Source organism: Zalophus californianus, chromosome 17 (assembly GCF_009762305.2).
Source record: "Zalophus californianus isolate mZalCal1 chromosome 17, mZalCal1.pri.v2, whole genome shotgun sequence".
NCBI classification, from domain to species: Eukaryota; Metazoa; Chordata; class Mammalia; order Carnivora; family Otariidae; genus Zalophus; species Zalophus californianus.
The window spans coordinates 50,277,804-50,294,506 of NC_045611.1; the positions used below are offsets into that span (position 1 = coordinate 50,277,804).

At 55.3% G+C, this 16,703-nt stretch overlaps 1 protein-coding gene and 1 non-coding gene across 3 annotated transcripts; one reads left to right on the forward strand and one right to left on the reverse strand.

Moving 5' to 3' along the window:
• The first annotated feature begins 6,173 nt into the window (after positions 1-6,173).
• FOSB (FosB proto-oncogene, AP-1 transcription factor subunit) lies at positions 6,174-13,042 on the forward strand. Of its 2 annotated transcripts, none has more exons than XM_027617157.2 (4): positions 6,174-6,835; positions 8,762-9,082; positions 9,332-9,439; positions 10,373-13,042. In XM_027617157.2, the coding sequence occupies exons 1-4, from the start codon at positions 6,710-6,712 to the stop codon at positions 10,832-10,834; spliced, it is 1,017 nt and encodes a 338-aa protein (XP_027472958.1). In that variant the 5' UTR covers positions 6,174-6,709; the 3' UTR covers positions 10,835-13,042. The 2 variants fall into 2 exon arrangements, with proteins under 2 accessions (XP_027472958.1, XP_027472957.1); XM_027617156.2 differs by lacking the exon at positions 6,174-6,835 and adding an exon at positions 7,617-7,897.
• Positions 13,043-15,167: 2,125 nt separating this feature from the next.
• TRNASTOP-UCA lies at positions 15,168-15,254 on the reverse strand. The gene has a single exon. It is a non-coding gene; the product is annotated as a tRNA-Sec (tRNA).
• Positions 15,255-16,703: the final 1,449 nt, after the last annotated feature.

Here is a 16,703-nt window from a genome sequence, read left to right on the forward strand (position 1 = left end):
CACACTGGGGCGGTCTGGGTTGCGGGTGAATGAGAAGTGAGCCCCCACAGTGATGGGGGTCCACAGCACCCCTGGCCCTGGGGCCTGAGACAAGCCAGCAGCTGAGAGTAGCCTCTGCTTAGCTCCGTCTGCAGGCCCACATATGTGGAACTGTGTGTGTGAGTGGTATGGGTGCGCGTGGGAGAGAGCGGACACAGTCACAGAGGCTGGGTGTGTGATTCCGTGCATCTGTGTGCCTTGTTCTGTAGGTTTTTTTTTTGTTTTTTTTTTTTAAGGTGAGCGGGGGAGCTGTTGGTTAGGGGGAAAAGGCGTTTTTATTTTTATTTTTAAGATTTTATTTATTTATTTGACAGAGACAGAGATAGCAAGAGCAGGAACACAAGCAGGGGGAGTGGGAGAGGGAGAAGCAGGCCTCCCGCTGAGCAGGGAGCCTGATGCGGGGCTCGATCCCAGGACCCTGGGATCATGACCTGAGCTGAAGGCAGACGCTTAATGACTGAGCCACCCAGGCGCCCTTCTTCTGTAGGTTTTTATGCAACTCTGAGCAAGTCCACAGAGGCTCTTTGGGCCCATGCATCTGTGGGTGCATCTGAGCACAAATGTGGATATCTAAGAAATTCTGTGAGTCTGCAGCTCTGGGGGTCTTGTCTGGCTCTGCCGGTTTGTGCATGTGGAGTTGTGTGTCCTATCTGTGTGGTTGGGTATATGCGCACCTCTGTGACGTGTCCACACAGCAGTGTGTGTTTAGCTCTGGGTGTGTGTGATTGTGCATTGACTTCTGTGTATCCATGCAGACAAAAGTGAAAGGTGTGTGTCTTTCTGTCTCCACAGTCTGGATTCTGTAAACCAAGCCTCCTTCTTCACATCCCTGAAAAATGTGTCTACCCTACCCCACCTCAACCCACCCCTGGAAAGACCCAAGGTCACCAGCTCAGCTCAGTTCCCCTTTGGACACAGGCAGGAAGGACAAGGAGGCCGACTGTTCATCGACACCGGGAACCAGGCCCCAACACCCACATGCAGCCTCCCCACCTGTCAACGGGTCTAGAACATTGTCCCCTTTCCAACAGCATGATGGCAAAGGAACAGAGAGGCCCAGATATGTTTCTGTCTGAGACAATCTGTCAAGAGTTTGAATGCACCAATGAGTGAATGGTGAAGATTCATTTAGTCCACAAATATTTACTGAGGGCCTACGGAGGGCCCGGCACTGTGCTGGGAACATGGCAGTGACCAGGACAGCCCCAGCCCAGGCCTCAATAACAGTACAGCCCAGTGGGGGAAAGAGCCCCAGTCCCCAGAGGGTGATAAACCCAGAGAGGCAGAGCTGGGAGAGGGGCTTCCCCAGGGAGGGCTTCCTGGAAGAGGAGATTATAGGCTAAGATAGCAACAGGGAGAGTGCTCCAGGCAGAGGACAGAGTATACGCAAAGACCTGAAGACGGGGAGGGAGACTGCGGCTTCCAGAACATGGAGAGTTGGCACAGGCCAGATTATGCCAGACCTTGTGGGCCACAGTGAATGGGGAGTTTGAAATCCAAAAGCAAGTGTATTGGGAAAGTCAAGCTAGGAGTCCCCAGTCCAGACCACCTGGCTTCCCTGAAACGTCACAGACACCACCTCCAGGAGGCCTCCAGGACTGCTCAGTGGGGAGCTGGCCCAGCTAGGCAGTAACACTATTCCATGCTGGGTACCAAGGAGCCTGCAAGTCACTAATCGGCCTGGGCCTACAGTCACGGAGGTGACAGTTGCAACAGCAGGGCACACACCTGCACGTGCACCCACCCCCCCTCACCCCACTCCACGCCGCAGAAACACCCACAGACCTTTCTCTTGCGGCTGAAGCCCCAGCATCACCCAGGGGTGTGCTGGAAATACCAAAGGCTCCACCAGATCTGTGCTGTAACCAGATTCCCCAGCTGATCCAAGATCACACAAACAACTAAGAAGAAGGCTTAACCTCCTTTAGTTTCTTATCTGTACAATGTGGATAATAACACAACCTCCTTATGGGGCTGGCGCACTGTGAGGATTAACTGGGGTAACGTTCGTGAAAGCACCAAGCACAGCCTACTAAGCATTTGCTCTCCTCCTCCTCCTCCTTTTCATTATTAAATTTCAGAGCCTTAAAGGACTCTCGGCGCCCACCGTCATCCAGCCTTCTTGCTCTGTGGATGGGGAAACTGAGGTACAGGATCACATGACTTTTGCCCAAGGAAAGATGGAAGGATATGCTGGGGCCCGCCTTTGGCAGAGTTGGCCCCAGGGCTGTTTACAGGCTGCTCTGAGCAAGGGGGAGCTGGTACTGTCACCCCAGCCCCCACATGTGGGGGCAGAAGGCTGAGGGCTCCCCCTGCCCCCTCCCCATGCAGAGCCAAGGCCTGCGAAGCCAGAGTGGGGGAGGTCTTGCCCTCTCCCCCACATTCCAGTCCTCCTCCTCCCGGAAGCTCCCTGGGGTTGAGCCCCATGAAGAAAGACTTGACTTGCCTTGCCCACCCCATGCTCTGTGGGCAAGGTGTGCATATCTGTGTGTGTGTTTGAGTGAGACTGTGTGTATGTGTGTGTGTGTGTGTGTGTGTGTGGTCACCAGGTCCAACTTTTCCCTTAGGCACAGAGGGCGCAGTACTAGGGCCTATGATAATCTTAGGGGCCCTAAGATCAGAAGAAAAAAAAACCCTGAACTTCTAGGTAAAAGAAAATGTTCTAATATATAGTATTATCTGCCTTTATACCAATGTAGTCATAATAATCTTATTTTATTATTTTTCTAAAAGATTTATTTATTTATTTGATAGAGAGAGAGGGAAGGAGGGGCAGAGGGAGAGGGAGAGAGAATCTCAAGCAGACTCCCTGCCGAGTGCAGGGCCCCGATGCAGGACTTGATCTCACGACCCTGAGATCACGAGCTGAGGTGAAATCAACAGTCAAACCCCCCAATCGACTGAGCCACCCAGGCGCCCCATAAAATATAATTTCAAAGATGTCTTTATGGAGGAAGAAGGCAATGAAAACAAAAGTATCCGTGGCTCAAGAGAGTTATAATGTGACCCTGTGTATCTCTGCTTCTGGCTGACATCTCTGGGAGGGTCTATATCTGCAAAGGTCAGGGTGGCTCTGTTTTAATAACAAAACAAATCCCTACAATGTGCCAGGCATGTTCCAGAAGCGTTCCTCATATTCACCTCACGTAATCCCCCACCAGCCCCATGAGCTGGGCAAGACTCCTAGCCCCCTTTCCCAGGTGAGGAAACGGAAGCTCCAGACACCACTACCTCAAGGTCACCCAACGACTAAGTGGTGGGACCTGAATGTAAGCCCAGGCGACCTAGATTGTGGGTCCGCATCAAGGGCATAAATGCCCGGTGTCTGCATGAGTGTGACCATCTGCATGTGAACATATTGACGTACATAACTCATTTAATAATTAAAAGCACAGACTCCCCGTGCCTGACCAGCTCAGAAGGTGGAGCATGTGACTCTTGATCTCGGGGTTGTAAGTTTGAGCCCCACTCTAGGTGTAGAGAGTACTTAAAAATAAAATAATTCTGGGGCGCCTGGGTGGCTCAGATGGTTAAGCGTCTGCCTTCGGCTCAGGTCATGATCCCAGGGTCCTGGGATCGAGTCCCGCATCGGGCTCCCTGCTCCTTGGGAGCCTGCTTCTCCCTCTGCTTCTCTCTCTCTCTCTCTCTCTCTCTCTCTCCCTCTCTTTCTCTCCTCCTCTGTCTCTCATGAATAAATAAATAAAATCTTTAAAAAAAATAAAATAATTCTGAAAAAAATAAAATATTCTGAAAAATAAATAAATAAAATAAAATAAAATAGAAGCACGGGCTCTGAAGCCAACGTGCTGCATTCTTATCCCAGCTTTGCTGCTCATGGGCTGTGTAACTCCAGGAAAGAGACTTCACCTCTCTGGGCCTTGATTTCCTTGCAGGTTGAATGAGGGTTCCTACCTCATAGGAGTGTTGTGAGAAGGAAGGAAATGAATATGGGGGCTCAGGAAGAATTAGCCCTTGTTATGATTGTGTGAAGAGCATCCGTGTGCATCCACAGCAAAGGGGTGCAAAACACACAGTGTGTGTTTCGACGTGTAGGGCCATGTGTGTTGCCGGTCGGGGGTGAGTATCTGAATGCCCGCATGACCCTGTGAGTACGTGCCAGCGGCTGTGTGGACACATGGGCCACGTGTGTTGGGGTGTGAAGACTTTTGGGCAGCCAGGGTGTCTCCCCTGTGTCTCCTTTATTCTGCGGGAGAGATGAGGGGCTTGGATAGGACAGGGAACGTGGGGTCACTCCCTGTCTGCTGCCGGGGCCGAGTCACTGCCTGCTGGTGGTTGCTGTGTCATCTCCTAGTCCTTGTCCCTACTTCCAGACCGGTAGCAGACAGAGGGGGCGTGGGGGAAAGAGGTGAAGGGCAGGCTGGAGGCTGGGCTTTTGTCTGGACACCTCGACCTCCCCCCACTCCCCATCTGCCCCCTGTGTCCCTTCCACGTCTCCCTCCTCCCTCCCCACGATCAAAGCAGGGAAGCAAGATTCTGCTGGGAATCAGGGTCCGCTCACCCCCTTCTGCTCTGCCTCAGACCTGCTGTGTGACCCTGAGCCAGGGACTCCCCCTCTCTGGGCTTCAACAATCTCAAAGCGCTTCTCCCTCCATGCCCAGTGCTGGGTTAGGCTCTGCACTGGGAGGGAAGTATCAGATCTCTTGAGATTTGTGAAGCAGCAAGTGGGACCCTTCCCAGTGGGTGCTTAAGAGTTGGGGGCTGTGGCATCCCAAATACCCAAATTAAACTCTTGAACCCCGTTTCCTGACTGGGAGGCCTCAGGTAAGCAGCTCTACCTCTCTGAGCCTGGGTCACAACAATATATACACTGTGAGCAGGCAGGTGGGTTCGCAAGGCTTAGAAGCTTCCCCAGAATATCACCGTTACCATTTAAATAATTCCCAAACCCAAGTTTTTCAGGGAGTTTCGCTGAACTAGGCAGTTCTCAGAAATCAGAAAGAGAGTAGGAGCTCTGGAGTTTAACATTCTGGGTTTGAATCTCTTGCCATGGGATCCTGGGCAAGTCACTTAACCTCTTCGAGTATTTTTTCCCTCTTTTATAAAGTGAAGATTTTCCTCCCTTAACCTTCAAACGCTGGTTTAGGGATTAAAGATCTCGTGGTGAAAGGCTTACTACAGGAGCTGGTATTTGGTCATAGTTAAACACACGGCATCTATTATTATTATCAATTCTTCTTCACACACACATTCTTTCTGTCTAAAGGTAGGATTACGAAGCGGGAAGGAGAGGTTGCCAACACCAGCAGCAGGGACGCTTCATCCTAAATTTCGTTCTCTACCCGCTCCAAACCCGCATACCTCCCCAACACCGGACGGCGGGGCCAGCGGGGTCCAAGACACACATCTTTTGTCCAGACGGGAAAACTGAACCTGAAGCTCAGAGAGGGACAATCAGGGCCATCAGGGCCGAAGCTGCCAGGAGCGTCGGGACTCCACCCCCACCTCCACTTTCACCTGGAGCATCAAAGCCCCTCCCACTCCGCTCGGGACTCAGTTTCCCCGCCTACGTGACTACACCACACTAGCCAGGGTCTCTTTCTGGGGATCTGACCTTCCTCTTGAGTGAGGGCGCTGCTCCACCGGGAGAACTGGGAGGGGCTGCCAGAGGTGCGAAGTACCCCCTTACCCGGGTCTTCCCCAGGCTAGTTTCAGAGCCTATTAATACCAGCTCCCGGGGCGGCGCGGCACTGCGCAGGCGCGGGCGGGTTCCGCAGGCGCGCGGGGTGAGCGCGCGAGCGAGCGAGGGATTCCCTCTGACGTAATTGCTAGGATACCAAACAAACACTCTGCCGCGCCGGCCGAGCTCCTTATATGGCTAATTGCGTCACAGGAACTCTTGGGAGGCGGGGCCGGGATCCCCTCCCGCCGAGGGCTCTGGAACGCAGCCCCCACGACCCCCAGGGCCGCAAGGGTGATGCAGGTGGACAGAACGAGGCTAGGGCAGACCTCTTGCCGGACGGCGAGGGGCTAAGTTCAGCAGGGCCGGAGATTTTAGGAAGTTTGTGGAGCTTGGGTAGGGTGACGTAAGCAGGGAGGCGGGTCCCGGGCATATAAATACAGGCTGGCGGCTTTGGGGTTCATTCATAAGACTGAGAGCTACGGCCTCGGCAGGGACAGGCGGAGCTCGAACTTGGGGACTTGACTGTTGTGGTTCTTCTTGGGGGCTGCGAAGTGCAGTTTATTTTTTTTTTTTCCGGCGAGAAAGTTTTGGGGAGGATTCTTCTAGATAATTCTACATTTTCTTTTGGAGGAACGACTTACTCTTTTTGTCTTCTTTATTACTCCCCTCCCCCTGTGGGACCCGCTGGACGCGTGGAGGAGACCGCACCCGAAGCCGATTCTGTACAGCAAGACAGCGCTTTCCGCCTCTGGGGGAGCGATCCCCCCCACGCCCCTGGGTCCTACGGAGCCTGGACTTTCAGGAGGCACAGCGGCATCTTGTGGGGGCCTGGGCGCCGCGGAGGAATTGCACAGAAACTTTGCCATTGTTGGAGCGGGACGCTGCCCCCATCCCGAGTTTCCTCGGACAGCGCGCTTTGGGGACGCGCTCGGCTCACCCCGGACTCGCACCTTTCTTTTCCACCCGGCCATAGCCTTGGCTTCCCGGCGACCTCAGCGTGGTCACAGGGCTCCCCCTGTGCCCAGGGAAATGTTTCAAGCTTTCCCCGGAGACTACGACTCCGGCTCCCGGTGCAGCTCCTCACCCTCCGCCGAGTCTCAGTATCTGTCTTCGGTGGACTCCTTCGGCAGTCCACCCACCGCCGCCGCCTCCCAGGTAAGTTCTAGAGGGTTGGGGTGCTGCTTTATGGGTGTTATCTTTTTTTAAGTCAGGGATGGAGCGAGCAATCCCTCCACCCCAAATAAAGACGCACCAAAACTCAGGATCTGAGAGGGAATAGGCTCACCGCGCACTTGGCAAACTGCGGAGTCGGGACGTGTTTGCAATTGGTGGTGTGATGGATCGCAGGGAGGGAACGCAGAGGGGTAAGCTTTGGGGGTGGGGAGAATGCTCCGTTCCGTGCAACGTGTATGCGGTAGCAGCGCTGAGAACTTTTAGCTTGCTCCGGGACTGCTCCCGACTCAGGTCCCCAACCTGAAGCTAGCGCAGTTAGGCAGGTGGGGGAAATCCCGGGGAAGCTTCCAGTAGCCTCCTCCCTTTTCCTTCTCCATCGGAGCGCCTACTCCGGCATCGGGTTGCCCTCGATCCAGCGGGCAAGCTGGCCTCGAACCCTTGCTTGGAAGCTCTGCCTCCGCCTCCTGCGCGGAGACGTAACGGGGGACCCGTGCGTAACGGCTGACGCGCTGGAATCCTCCGTCTGACGCGGGGCACGCACGGCGCGCGGCGCCCCCTTCGTCCGCCCCGCCCCTGACGTCCCGGAGCGTTCTATTTTGGAACGCCGGGGCCACGTTGCTAAGGGAGGGGGCAGCCCGGCGTTCCGATTGGCCGCCGCGGCGCGCGCTATGGCCAATCAACTTTCCCTTCCTATTTGTAGGGTGCAGTTCCCTTCCCCCCTCTCCGTCCCCGGAACTCGTGGTTTCTCGGCGCTGGGGTCTCTTTTACGGGCCTCTAAAGGCAGAGCGAGGGGATTCCTGTGGCGACAGGAGCGACCCTCTGCGATCCCATGGGTTCGCGAGGACCTTGCGGGGATCAGGACCCTCCGATCTCAGGGGCCGAGGGTGTCTGTGTGCCGGGGTTTCTTTGGAAGACATGGGTGGCCGTCACCCTCTTCTTCGGGCACACGCAGACACAGTCCTGGTCCCTCTGCTCCGGACGCCGGATCCCTCTGCTGTGTCCGAAGACAGGACTAGAACCGCTAAGCCTAGGGGAACTAGCCAGGTGGTCTCCAGGAGCCCCGCCCCCTCTGGGTTTCCAGGACTCTGATTGGTCAGCGAGCCAGCCCATCCCTCACCACGCCCCCTGGGAGAGTAGTTAAGCCTTCCGAGCAGTCCTAGGATTCCATTTGGGGGTGGGGGTAGATGAGCGCCGCTTGGGCGCGGGGGCTCGGGACCTACACCATTCTCCCTCCGTGGCAGTCTGAGGGAGCCCGGATCGTCACTTTTCTCTACCTGTTCGTCCACCGTAACCTGTCTCTTGTCAGCCTCACTCTGTAGAGAGACAATTAGTTGAAACGTTGTTCAAAACTCCTAGGGCTGTCCCCCAACACCCTTTTAACTAAGACCCCCCGCCCCTGCACGGAGGTCTCATGGACCTTCCAGTCGCTGATACTCCCGGCTCAGAGGGTTGTGTGTATGTGTGTGAGTGTAGAGGAAGGCTTGGCCTAAGGCCTCTCCCTCTCCCTCCCCTTGCCTCTGGGGTGGGGGTGGGGTGTTGTGGCTGTGTGTGTGGCTGTGACTCCTTCCCGGGGGTTCTGTCACCCGGCTGTGTCCAGCCTCCTCCCCACTCCCCCACCTAAGAGTCACCAACCCGGGGTGTGATTCACCACCCGCTGGAACCGTGCAACCTTTCCCCGAAGAAGAAGGAGGAGGTAGAAGCCAGTTGAGCAGAAATCCTCTCATTAACCACTGCGTCACGGTGTAGTGGAAGGGTGGGTGTTGTGGCTTTTTGCCTGTGACACACACATCCACACCCGCTCGCCCTGTGCTCACTCACGGGGTCGGTGTGTGTATGTGTGTTGGGTGTGTGTGTGTCGGTGTCTCTGTTTGTGTGTCTACGCCTGTGTGTGTATGTGTCACCCTGTAGGAGTGCGCCGGTCTCGGGGAAATGCCCGGTTCCTTCGTGCCCACGGTCACCGCGATCACAACCAGCCAGGACCTCCAGTGGCTCGTGCAACCCACCCTCATCTCTTCCATGGCCCAGTCCCAGGGGCAACCACTGGCCTCCCAGCCCCCGGCCGTTGACCCCTACGACATGCCAGGAACCAGTTACTCCACGCCGGGCCTGAGCGGCTACAGCAGTGGTGGAGCTGGTGGCAGTGGTGGGCCTTCTACCAGCGGAACCACCAGTGGACCTGGGCCTGCCCGCCCGGCCCGAGCCCGGCCTCGGAGACCCCGAGAGGAGACGGTGAGTAAGGGGCATCACAACTTGGCCTGGGGGTAGGAAGCAAGAGGGCCAGGAACTTTCTCACCAGTGGGGGTGAGGGACCACCGAGGCCTTAGTGCTACAGAAACCCTAGTATCCTTGCCACAGTCAGGGAGGACTAGAGGGTCCTCTTGTGGCCCCCGGGGGGTTCTGGAAGAAGAAGAGGCTTGGGATGGGTGGAGGTGGTGCACCGTGTCCCCAAACCTCATGGTCTCTGTCTCCCCTACTCAGCTTACTCCGGAGGAGGAGGAGAAGAGAAGGGTTCGCCGGGAACGCAACAAATTGGCAGCAGCTAAGTGTAGGAACCGTCGGCGGGAGCTGACTGACCGACTCCAGGCGGTGAGCATGGGCCCCGGGGAGGGAGGGGTGAGGGTACACTGAAGGGGGGCTCTCCCCCATCCTCTGCCCCTCGCCACCTGTGCCCTGGTCCTGGGCCCAGAGCCAGAGGTTCTGCACGCGGAATGAGGTACAGGTGTGGCCCGACCGGGTAACCCCAGGCGCACCCACACTCCCGGCCACACCGGCCCCGGTTTATGACCTTTCACAGAGGTCCTGTCTCTTCTCCCTTTTGGGCTTGGGGAGGCCATAGCCCATTTTTGCCTCAGTGTCTCCATCTCTTCAACCCCTTTTGGAATCTTCCAGGCTCCTTCTAGCTTTGACATTCTGGAGAGTCTGGGAAGCAAAATGCTTTGATCCTGCCTCAGTTTCTTAGCACGTGCACCCAGACCTCTCAGACCGCGGGCAGGTGGCATCCACCAACTCTCCCTTCCTTTTTCTACAACTTACCTTGGTCTGGGAGCGGTGCCTGCAGGGTGACCTGCTGCCCCTAGAGGAAATCGGGGAAATCTCCTCCCTTCCCGCGCCACCGGGTCTCTTCCCTGGGAAACAGAGGGAGAAGGGGAAGGGGCAGGGCAGGGAGGAGGTGGCATTAAAAACACAGAACGATTGTTCGTTCATTCGACAAACCTCCGAGTGCCTCCGGCAACCAGAGCCCTCCGTGTACCCCTGGTCCCTTCTCAGTTCCCACCAAACACATGGGGGCGCGGGTGGGGGTGGGGGGACAGGCTCCCGGAAGGCAAGACCCTTGCCCCAAGTCCCACAGCACATCAGGACCCCGCATCAGGGGGTCTCGCCGCTCAGTCCGGAGCTGCCTTCCAGCCCCGGGGGCCGCAGCAGCAAGTGTAAGGGAGATGGTTTCAGCCACGACCCGCCTTCTCTGGTCGCTCACGGCCTTTTGCTCTTTCTTCCCTCTCCTCCGCGACGGGACCTCAGGAGACAGATCAGTTGGAGGAAGAAAAGGCAGAGCTGGAGTCGGAGATCGCTGAGCTCCAAAAGGAGAAGGAGCGTCTGGAGTTTGTGCTGGTGGCCCACAAACCGGGCTGCAAGATCCCCTACGAAGAGGGGCCGGGCCCCGGCCCGCTGGCGGAGGTGAGACATTTGCCGGGGTCAGCACCCACTAAGGAAGATGGTTTCAGCTGGCTGCTACCGCCCCCGCCACCACCGCCCCTGCCCTTCCAGACCAGCCAAGACGCAGCCCCCAACCTGACAGCTTCTCTCTTTACACACAGTGAAGTTCAAGTCCTCGGCGACCCCTTCCCCGTTGTTAACCCTTCGTACACTTCCTCGTTTGTCCTCACCTGCCCGGAGGTCTCCGCGTTCACCGGCGCCCAACGCCCCAGCGGCAGTGACCAGCCCACCGACCCCCTGAACTCGCCCTCCCTTCTTGCTCTGTGAACTCTTTAGACACAAAACAAACAAACACACAAGGGAGAGAGATTTGGAAGAGGAGGAGGAAGAGAGAGAGAGGGGAAGAGACAAAGCGGGTGTGTGGCCTTCCTGCCTCTCCTGTCTGACTCTACGACCGTTGTCATCGGACAGGAGGACCTCCTTGTGTTTTGTGCCACCTCTTGTTTCTGTGGCCCTGTGGCCCGGCGAGGCCAGGAAGCTGGTGACTTTGGGGGCGGGGGGTGGGGAGGGAGTGGACCCCCGCCCCCAGCTGCCTGTTGGCCCTTTCACCTCAACCCAACCTCTGGGGATGGGTGCGGGGGGGCGGTAGGGCGCCTCGCTTTGGGCCGAGGGAAAGGGGTGCTGGTGGTGGGCTGCGGGGTGGGCTGGAGTCTGCTCCAGAGAGGCCCGACAAAGAAATGCCACAGACCACGCCCCCCACCCCAGGAATCTCCCACACCCACCCTTCAGGGGCTGACCAGGCTGGTTCTCCCTGCTCCCCGCCCCCCCCGACCCTAGCTTATTTATCCAACGTTTCCACGTGGTTAGATCCTCCTCGGAATTGAGCCTCCCTTTAAGGGAAGTTGATGCCCCTTATGATAATCTCCTTCCCTCCCACCCAGACTTAGTCTGAAATGTGAACCTCCCTCCCTGACTGTCCAGCCTCCCCCTCCCAGCAAAAGTGGTTCTGATCTGAATTCCTAGCCTCCTAAGGACACCCCCCCCAATTCGGCCCCCAACCCTCCTTTTCTGATTACAGTGTTAGCCCAAGCCTCCCGGCCTGGCTCAGCCTTTCCCTCCCGGCCTTCCTTGCTGGGCCTCTCTGATTCAGGCAGCAGGGGGCGCTGTGATGCCCGTCCCGCTGGAGTGCTTTATACTGTGAACCAAGTTGGCCGGATGGGGGGGGTAGGAGGGGGAGCCCGGTGGGACTGAACCCTTCCGGGAGGGGGGGAGCGGATCGTGCCCCCCACGCCTCAAAGCCTTTCCTTGGTCTCCCCTCGCCCCAGCTGCCTCCTTCCTCTCCTCAACAGTGAGTTAGATTCAAGGGGTGACAGGACCGAGAGTGGGGGTGACAGTTATCCATCCGCGTGGCCTCTGTCCTCAGGACCCCCAGCCCCAAGCCCTGGCCTTTTTCTTTAAGGCCTGTCCCCCTACCCCGGCCTAGGACGCCAACTTCTCCCTCCCCGTGGCACCCCCACATCCTTTCTAGAAAGGGAGCAATGGGAGGTTGCCAGGGGACCCCCAGTATGTTTTCCGGAGAAGATTTAAAGGCCGAGGCTTTGGCCCCCAACCCCCAATATTTTCGTTCTGGCAAACCCGAAGGGGCTGGGCTCCCGCGGTCCCGGCTTCCGTGCCTCAGCCCCCCAAGCCCCGATTCTTGGTTCGGGCTCCCCGCCCCACCTCTCCCTGTGCTTTCACCTCCTGAGAATTCTCTCGTGAGGCACACTGATATTTTTTAACTTCGGGTGGGCCACGCCGCCTTCTGTGCTGCATGGGAAACATTCCACGTGCCCGTCCCGCGCCTCCCGCCCCGTGGCTATTTTTCCCTTTCCTGGTTTCCGAAAGGCACTTATATCTATTATGTATAAATAAATATATTATATATGGGTGTGCGTGCGTGTGTGCGCGTGAGTGTGTGAGCGCTTCTGCAACGTCGGCCTAGGTCACGTTGGCCCCCACAGCAGTGCCGGTTGAATCGGAAGCACTGCTTCTGGAAACTTCGAGTCAGCCTGTTTCAGGCTCTCTTTCCTCTGGCTGTCTCTCGCTGTGTCTCCCGATTGTCTCGGCCCCTCTGGTGGTTGGGGGCAGTCTCTGGCCGTCTCTTTCTCGAGCGTCTCTCCCACGCCGTCTTTTCTCTGCCTGTTTTCACCTGGTCGTTTTCGGTCTGTCTCTTTGCTGACTCTCCCCGATCCTCCAGCGGTCTCCTGACTCTGGGTTTGTTGGGGACGTGAGATTTTATTTTTGTGAGCGAAGCCTGCGGGATCATAGACCTTCACAATCTGTATCGTTTAAGGATTCTGGGTGTGAGTGTGAGACTGTGAGCAGGGCCTGCCCTTGCCGGCCCACAACTTATTGAATCCCCCAAACCGCTCCCCCCCAATGCTGTATTTGTGATTCTCTTTTTTTTTGTATTTTGCACCTGACCCTGGGGGGCTGGGGCTGGCTGGCACTGGGCCACGACCCTCCCGCCATGGTTCTGCACTGTCGCCAATAAAAAGCTCTTAAATATGAGTCGGCCAAGCTGTAGGGTCTGTTTGTTCCTGATGCCCAGCCCCTGCCTTCCTTTGGCAGGAGGGAACGAGGTTAGATCGGGGGCGGGGCTATACATAGGCACCACACATTCTGGGACTCCCACCTGTGAATCAGTCTACAGCAGGACAACAGGACAGAGGAGGTGAGGCAGTCAGAGGACTTCCCACAGGGTCTGCCTCTTCTTAGAGGGGATGAGGCAGAATAGTGGGTGTGAGGTACTGAAATGCCAAAGGGTGTTTTGGAGGTTTCTTGACAACAGAGGAACTTATTCAGACCCTGCGTGCTCAGGATGACCCGAGTGAAGGTGGAACAGGTAGAGAAATTTGAACCACACATCCCATACTACCAAAGATCAGAAAGTGCTTATCAATCCTCAGGGTTATATGAACCACAAAAGCATGGATCACTTTACATCGAAGATGAATTTCCTTTTGCTTTTCACACGACCATGTTTTCTGAGTTATGAACATATAGGGGCCCACCTAAAATGGACTGAACCAAAAATATTGCCTCACTTAATTTATTAATCAATAGGAAACATTTCCTAAGTCCCTACTGTGCGCCCAGCCCCGTGCTGGGCAGTGTTGGGGACACGGCGGGGACTGAGACAGCTCCAGGCTCCCCCCTCCTAGGGCTCACAGTCCCGAGAGGACACAGACCTGCCGGGGATGATCTCAAGTGCACAGGATTGGGGGAATCCATGAGCCCGGTGGGGGCACATAACCTGGTCTGGGAGTCAGGAAAGACTTCCTTGAGGACGGACGGCTGAGCTGAGTCCTGGAGGCTAAACAGAAGACATAGAAGGGGATAGAAAAAGATGCAGTGAGCACAAAGAGCTGTTGGTGTGGGAAGAGGGCTGGATACATCGAGGGAGCTAGAGGTTCACAGAGCGAAAGGTGTGGAGAAATTGTTTAGCAAGGACCAGATTCTGCAGGCTTAAATTCCAGACTGAGAATTTAGATCATTTCTTGCAGGCACTGGGGAGCCATAGCAGGTTTTGAGTGCAAGAAAGGCAGGGGCAGTCTTGTGCTTTAGGAAGACAGCTTCAACCACCAAGTTGAGGGTAGCTGGCAGAGAAAGGGGCAAGACTCGGGCAGGAGGCCAAGGAGGGGTCTGGGGTGGGGACACTGGTGTGTGTTGGGGAAGCCTGGAACAAGGGCAGGGCTATGAGATAGAAAGGAGGACTGGAATTGAAAAGACAGTAGGAGGCAGAACAGACAGGACTCGGGGAAAAGCTAGCTTGAGAAAGACAGCACAGGGCAGTAGTAAATAGCATGGGCCAGGGGTCTGAGAGCCTACCAAAGCTGGGTGACCTTGGACAAGAGGCTTCATCTGTGTGAACCTCAGTTTTCTCGGCTGCAGAATGGGGCTATGAGGAGTCAGGGGGCTCATGCATGCCAACGCTGAGTGCGGAGCGAAGGTGCAGTTATCACCATCCTCACTGCTGTTGTTGGGGCCACCTTGATCCCTGGCCTGGAATATTCCCCCCTCTGTTGGCTCATCCCCTCATCCTTCAGGTGTCTGCCCACGTGTAACCCTGACACCTCACCTGAACTCAGGTCTCCCTATTAGCTGGCCTCTAAGTTCAGTACTTGCCTTCCCGGTAGTTATCACCTTTGTAGTTGTTCATTACACGTGTAATGAATGATTGTTTAATGTTTGTCTCCTTCACTGGACTGGGAGCACCATGAGGCCAGGGCCGGGGCTGTTGATCAACACTGTGTTTCCAGCACCTGGCACCAAGCAAACACTTGTTGAATGAGTGAGTGAGTGAATGAATGAATGAATGAATACCTGACCCATGAATAAGTGCATGCGTGATTAAATACATGAGTGAGCAAATGACTGAATGGGAGAATAAGCAAGTGAAGGGGAGAGATCCAGGACGATTTTCATCATCTTTTGGAATCATCTTTGATACTCCCAGTGAAAGTGTCCCCGTGGGAAAAGAGACCCGCGTGGCGGAGATTGAACTGCGAAGCAGAGGATTGCATTGATGTTATTAGGCGCCGGCCGAGGGACGTTCTCCCCGACAACCCGCTCTAATGTCCAGTCTGATGAAAATATGAAAGAAAGAAAAGGAGCGTGCCGCCCGAAAGGTGGAATTGAACCACTCTGTCGCTAGACAGCTACAGGTTTGAAGCCTGCACCCCAGACCACTGAGGATCATCCGGGCAGGAGAACTGTTTTCCCATACAGCTATATAAAACTCAGAAACCGCTATCTTTTTACAGTTACGGTCATATAGTTTGGGAGGGTGTGAGATTATTGACTCCGATATCTATAAATTCTCGCCAACCACGACATATATCCTTCCAAAACGTTACCTTTTTCTTGCATGGGCATGAATCATCCTCGCTTTGGAAACCGTCTTCATTTGCATAGCGCCGCGCATTCTGGGAAGCGGCGTTCGAGGACGGGGCCCACTCGCCTTTAGAGGTTAAAGGGCCCGAAGCCCCTTTTTCCAAGTGAGAAGTTTGTTTTTTAAGAGGAGAAAGTCATAAGTCGGCTTTCAGAAGACCCTTCTCTGAAAAAATCCGAGTTCGAGTGAGCGAGTTCCTGCTAGAGTTTGATTTAGCCCAGCCCCGGAGGCTCTGGGTAGGCGGTTATGGGGCTGGTGCGACACCTGCTGTTCCTCTGTGGAACTTCAACGACCTACAGAGTCCCATGTTCAGGCAAACATTTATTATTGAGCGCCTGCTAAGTCCCAGGCACTGTCCCAGGCAGCGGGATGACAGAAATTCTGTCTATATTGAGTTTAAGACACTAGAGGTCATCAATTCCTGCACCTGTATTTTATGGCCAAGGAAACGGAGGCTTAGAAACAGAGAGTACCGTACCCCAGTTCACACAGTCCATCCACCTGGGGGAATCAAGCCTGTGCCATCCTAATTATCATTACAAAAAAGGTGGACCCTTTTATAATCTAAGTCAGTGATCCTTTGACAACACTATCTTTCCGGACCACATGAAACCTACCCAGGGCTCCCATCTCAGAGTAAAAATCAATGTTCTCACCACGGCCCTACAAAATCCCTATATTCAAGGGCACCTGGGTGGCTCAGTTGGTTAAGTGCCTGCCTTTTTATGACCCCAGCTTCCTATGATCAAGCTCCCCATGGGGCTCCCTGCTCAGCGGGGAGCCTGCTTCTCTCTCTCCCTCTGCCTGCAGCTCCCTCTGCTTGTGCTCGCTCTCTCTCTCTCTGTGTCAAAGAAATAAATAAAATCTTAAAAAAAAAAATCCCTATATGCTAGTTCCTTTCACTCCTCTGACCCCATCTCCTATTCTGCTTTCCTCATTTACTTGGCTTCTGGTATACAGATCTCCTGCTGCACACACTAGGCATCAGGCATGCTTCTTTCTCAGAGCCATTGTGTTTGCTGATCCCCCTGCTTGAATCTCCTTTCCTCCACATGTCCACTGACTCCCTTCACTCTGTCCTCTGCTCAAATACCACCACCTGGTAAGGTCTTGCCTGACCACTCAGTTTAAAATAGCAAGTCCTGTCACTCCATCCCCTTACCCTGATGGACTTTTCTCCATTGCTCTGAGCACCACCTACCATATACTGTGTTTGCTTATTCTCTGTCTGCTCCCACTAGAATATCACTTCCATGAAACCAT

What these genes read in the sequence shown, in the direction of transcription:
- FOSB (XM_027617156.2), top strand. Translation starts at nt 7,769, where the DNA reads ATGGGTGGCCGTCACCCTCTTCTTCGGGCACACGCAGACACAGTCCTG. An exon ending in AGCCTAGGGGAACTAGCCAG is followed by an intron (nt 7,898 to 8,761) that starts GTGGTCTCCAGG and finishes GTCACCCTGTAG; the next exon opens with GAGTGCGCCGGTCTCGGGGA. An exon ending in TGACTGACCGACTCCAGGCG is followed by an intron (nt 9,440 to 10,372) that starts GTGAGCATGGGC and finishes ACGGGACCTCAG; the next exon opens with GAGACAGATCAGTTGGAGGA.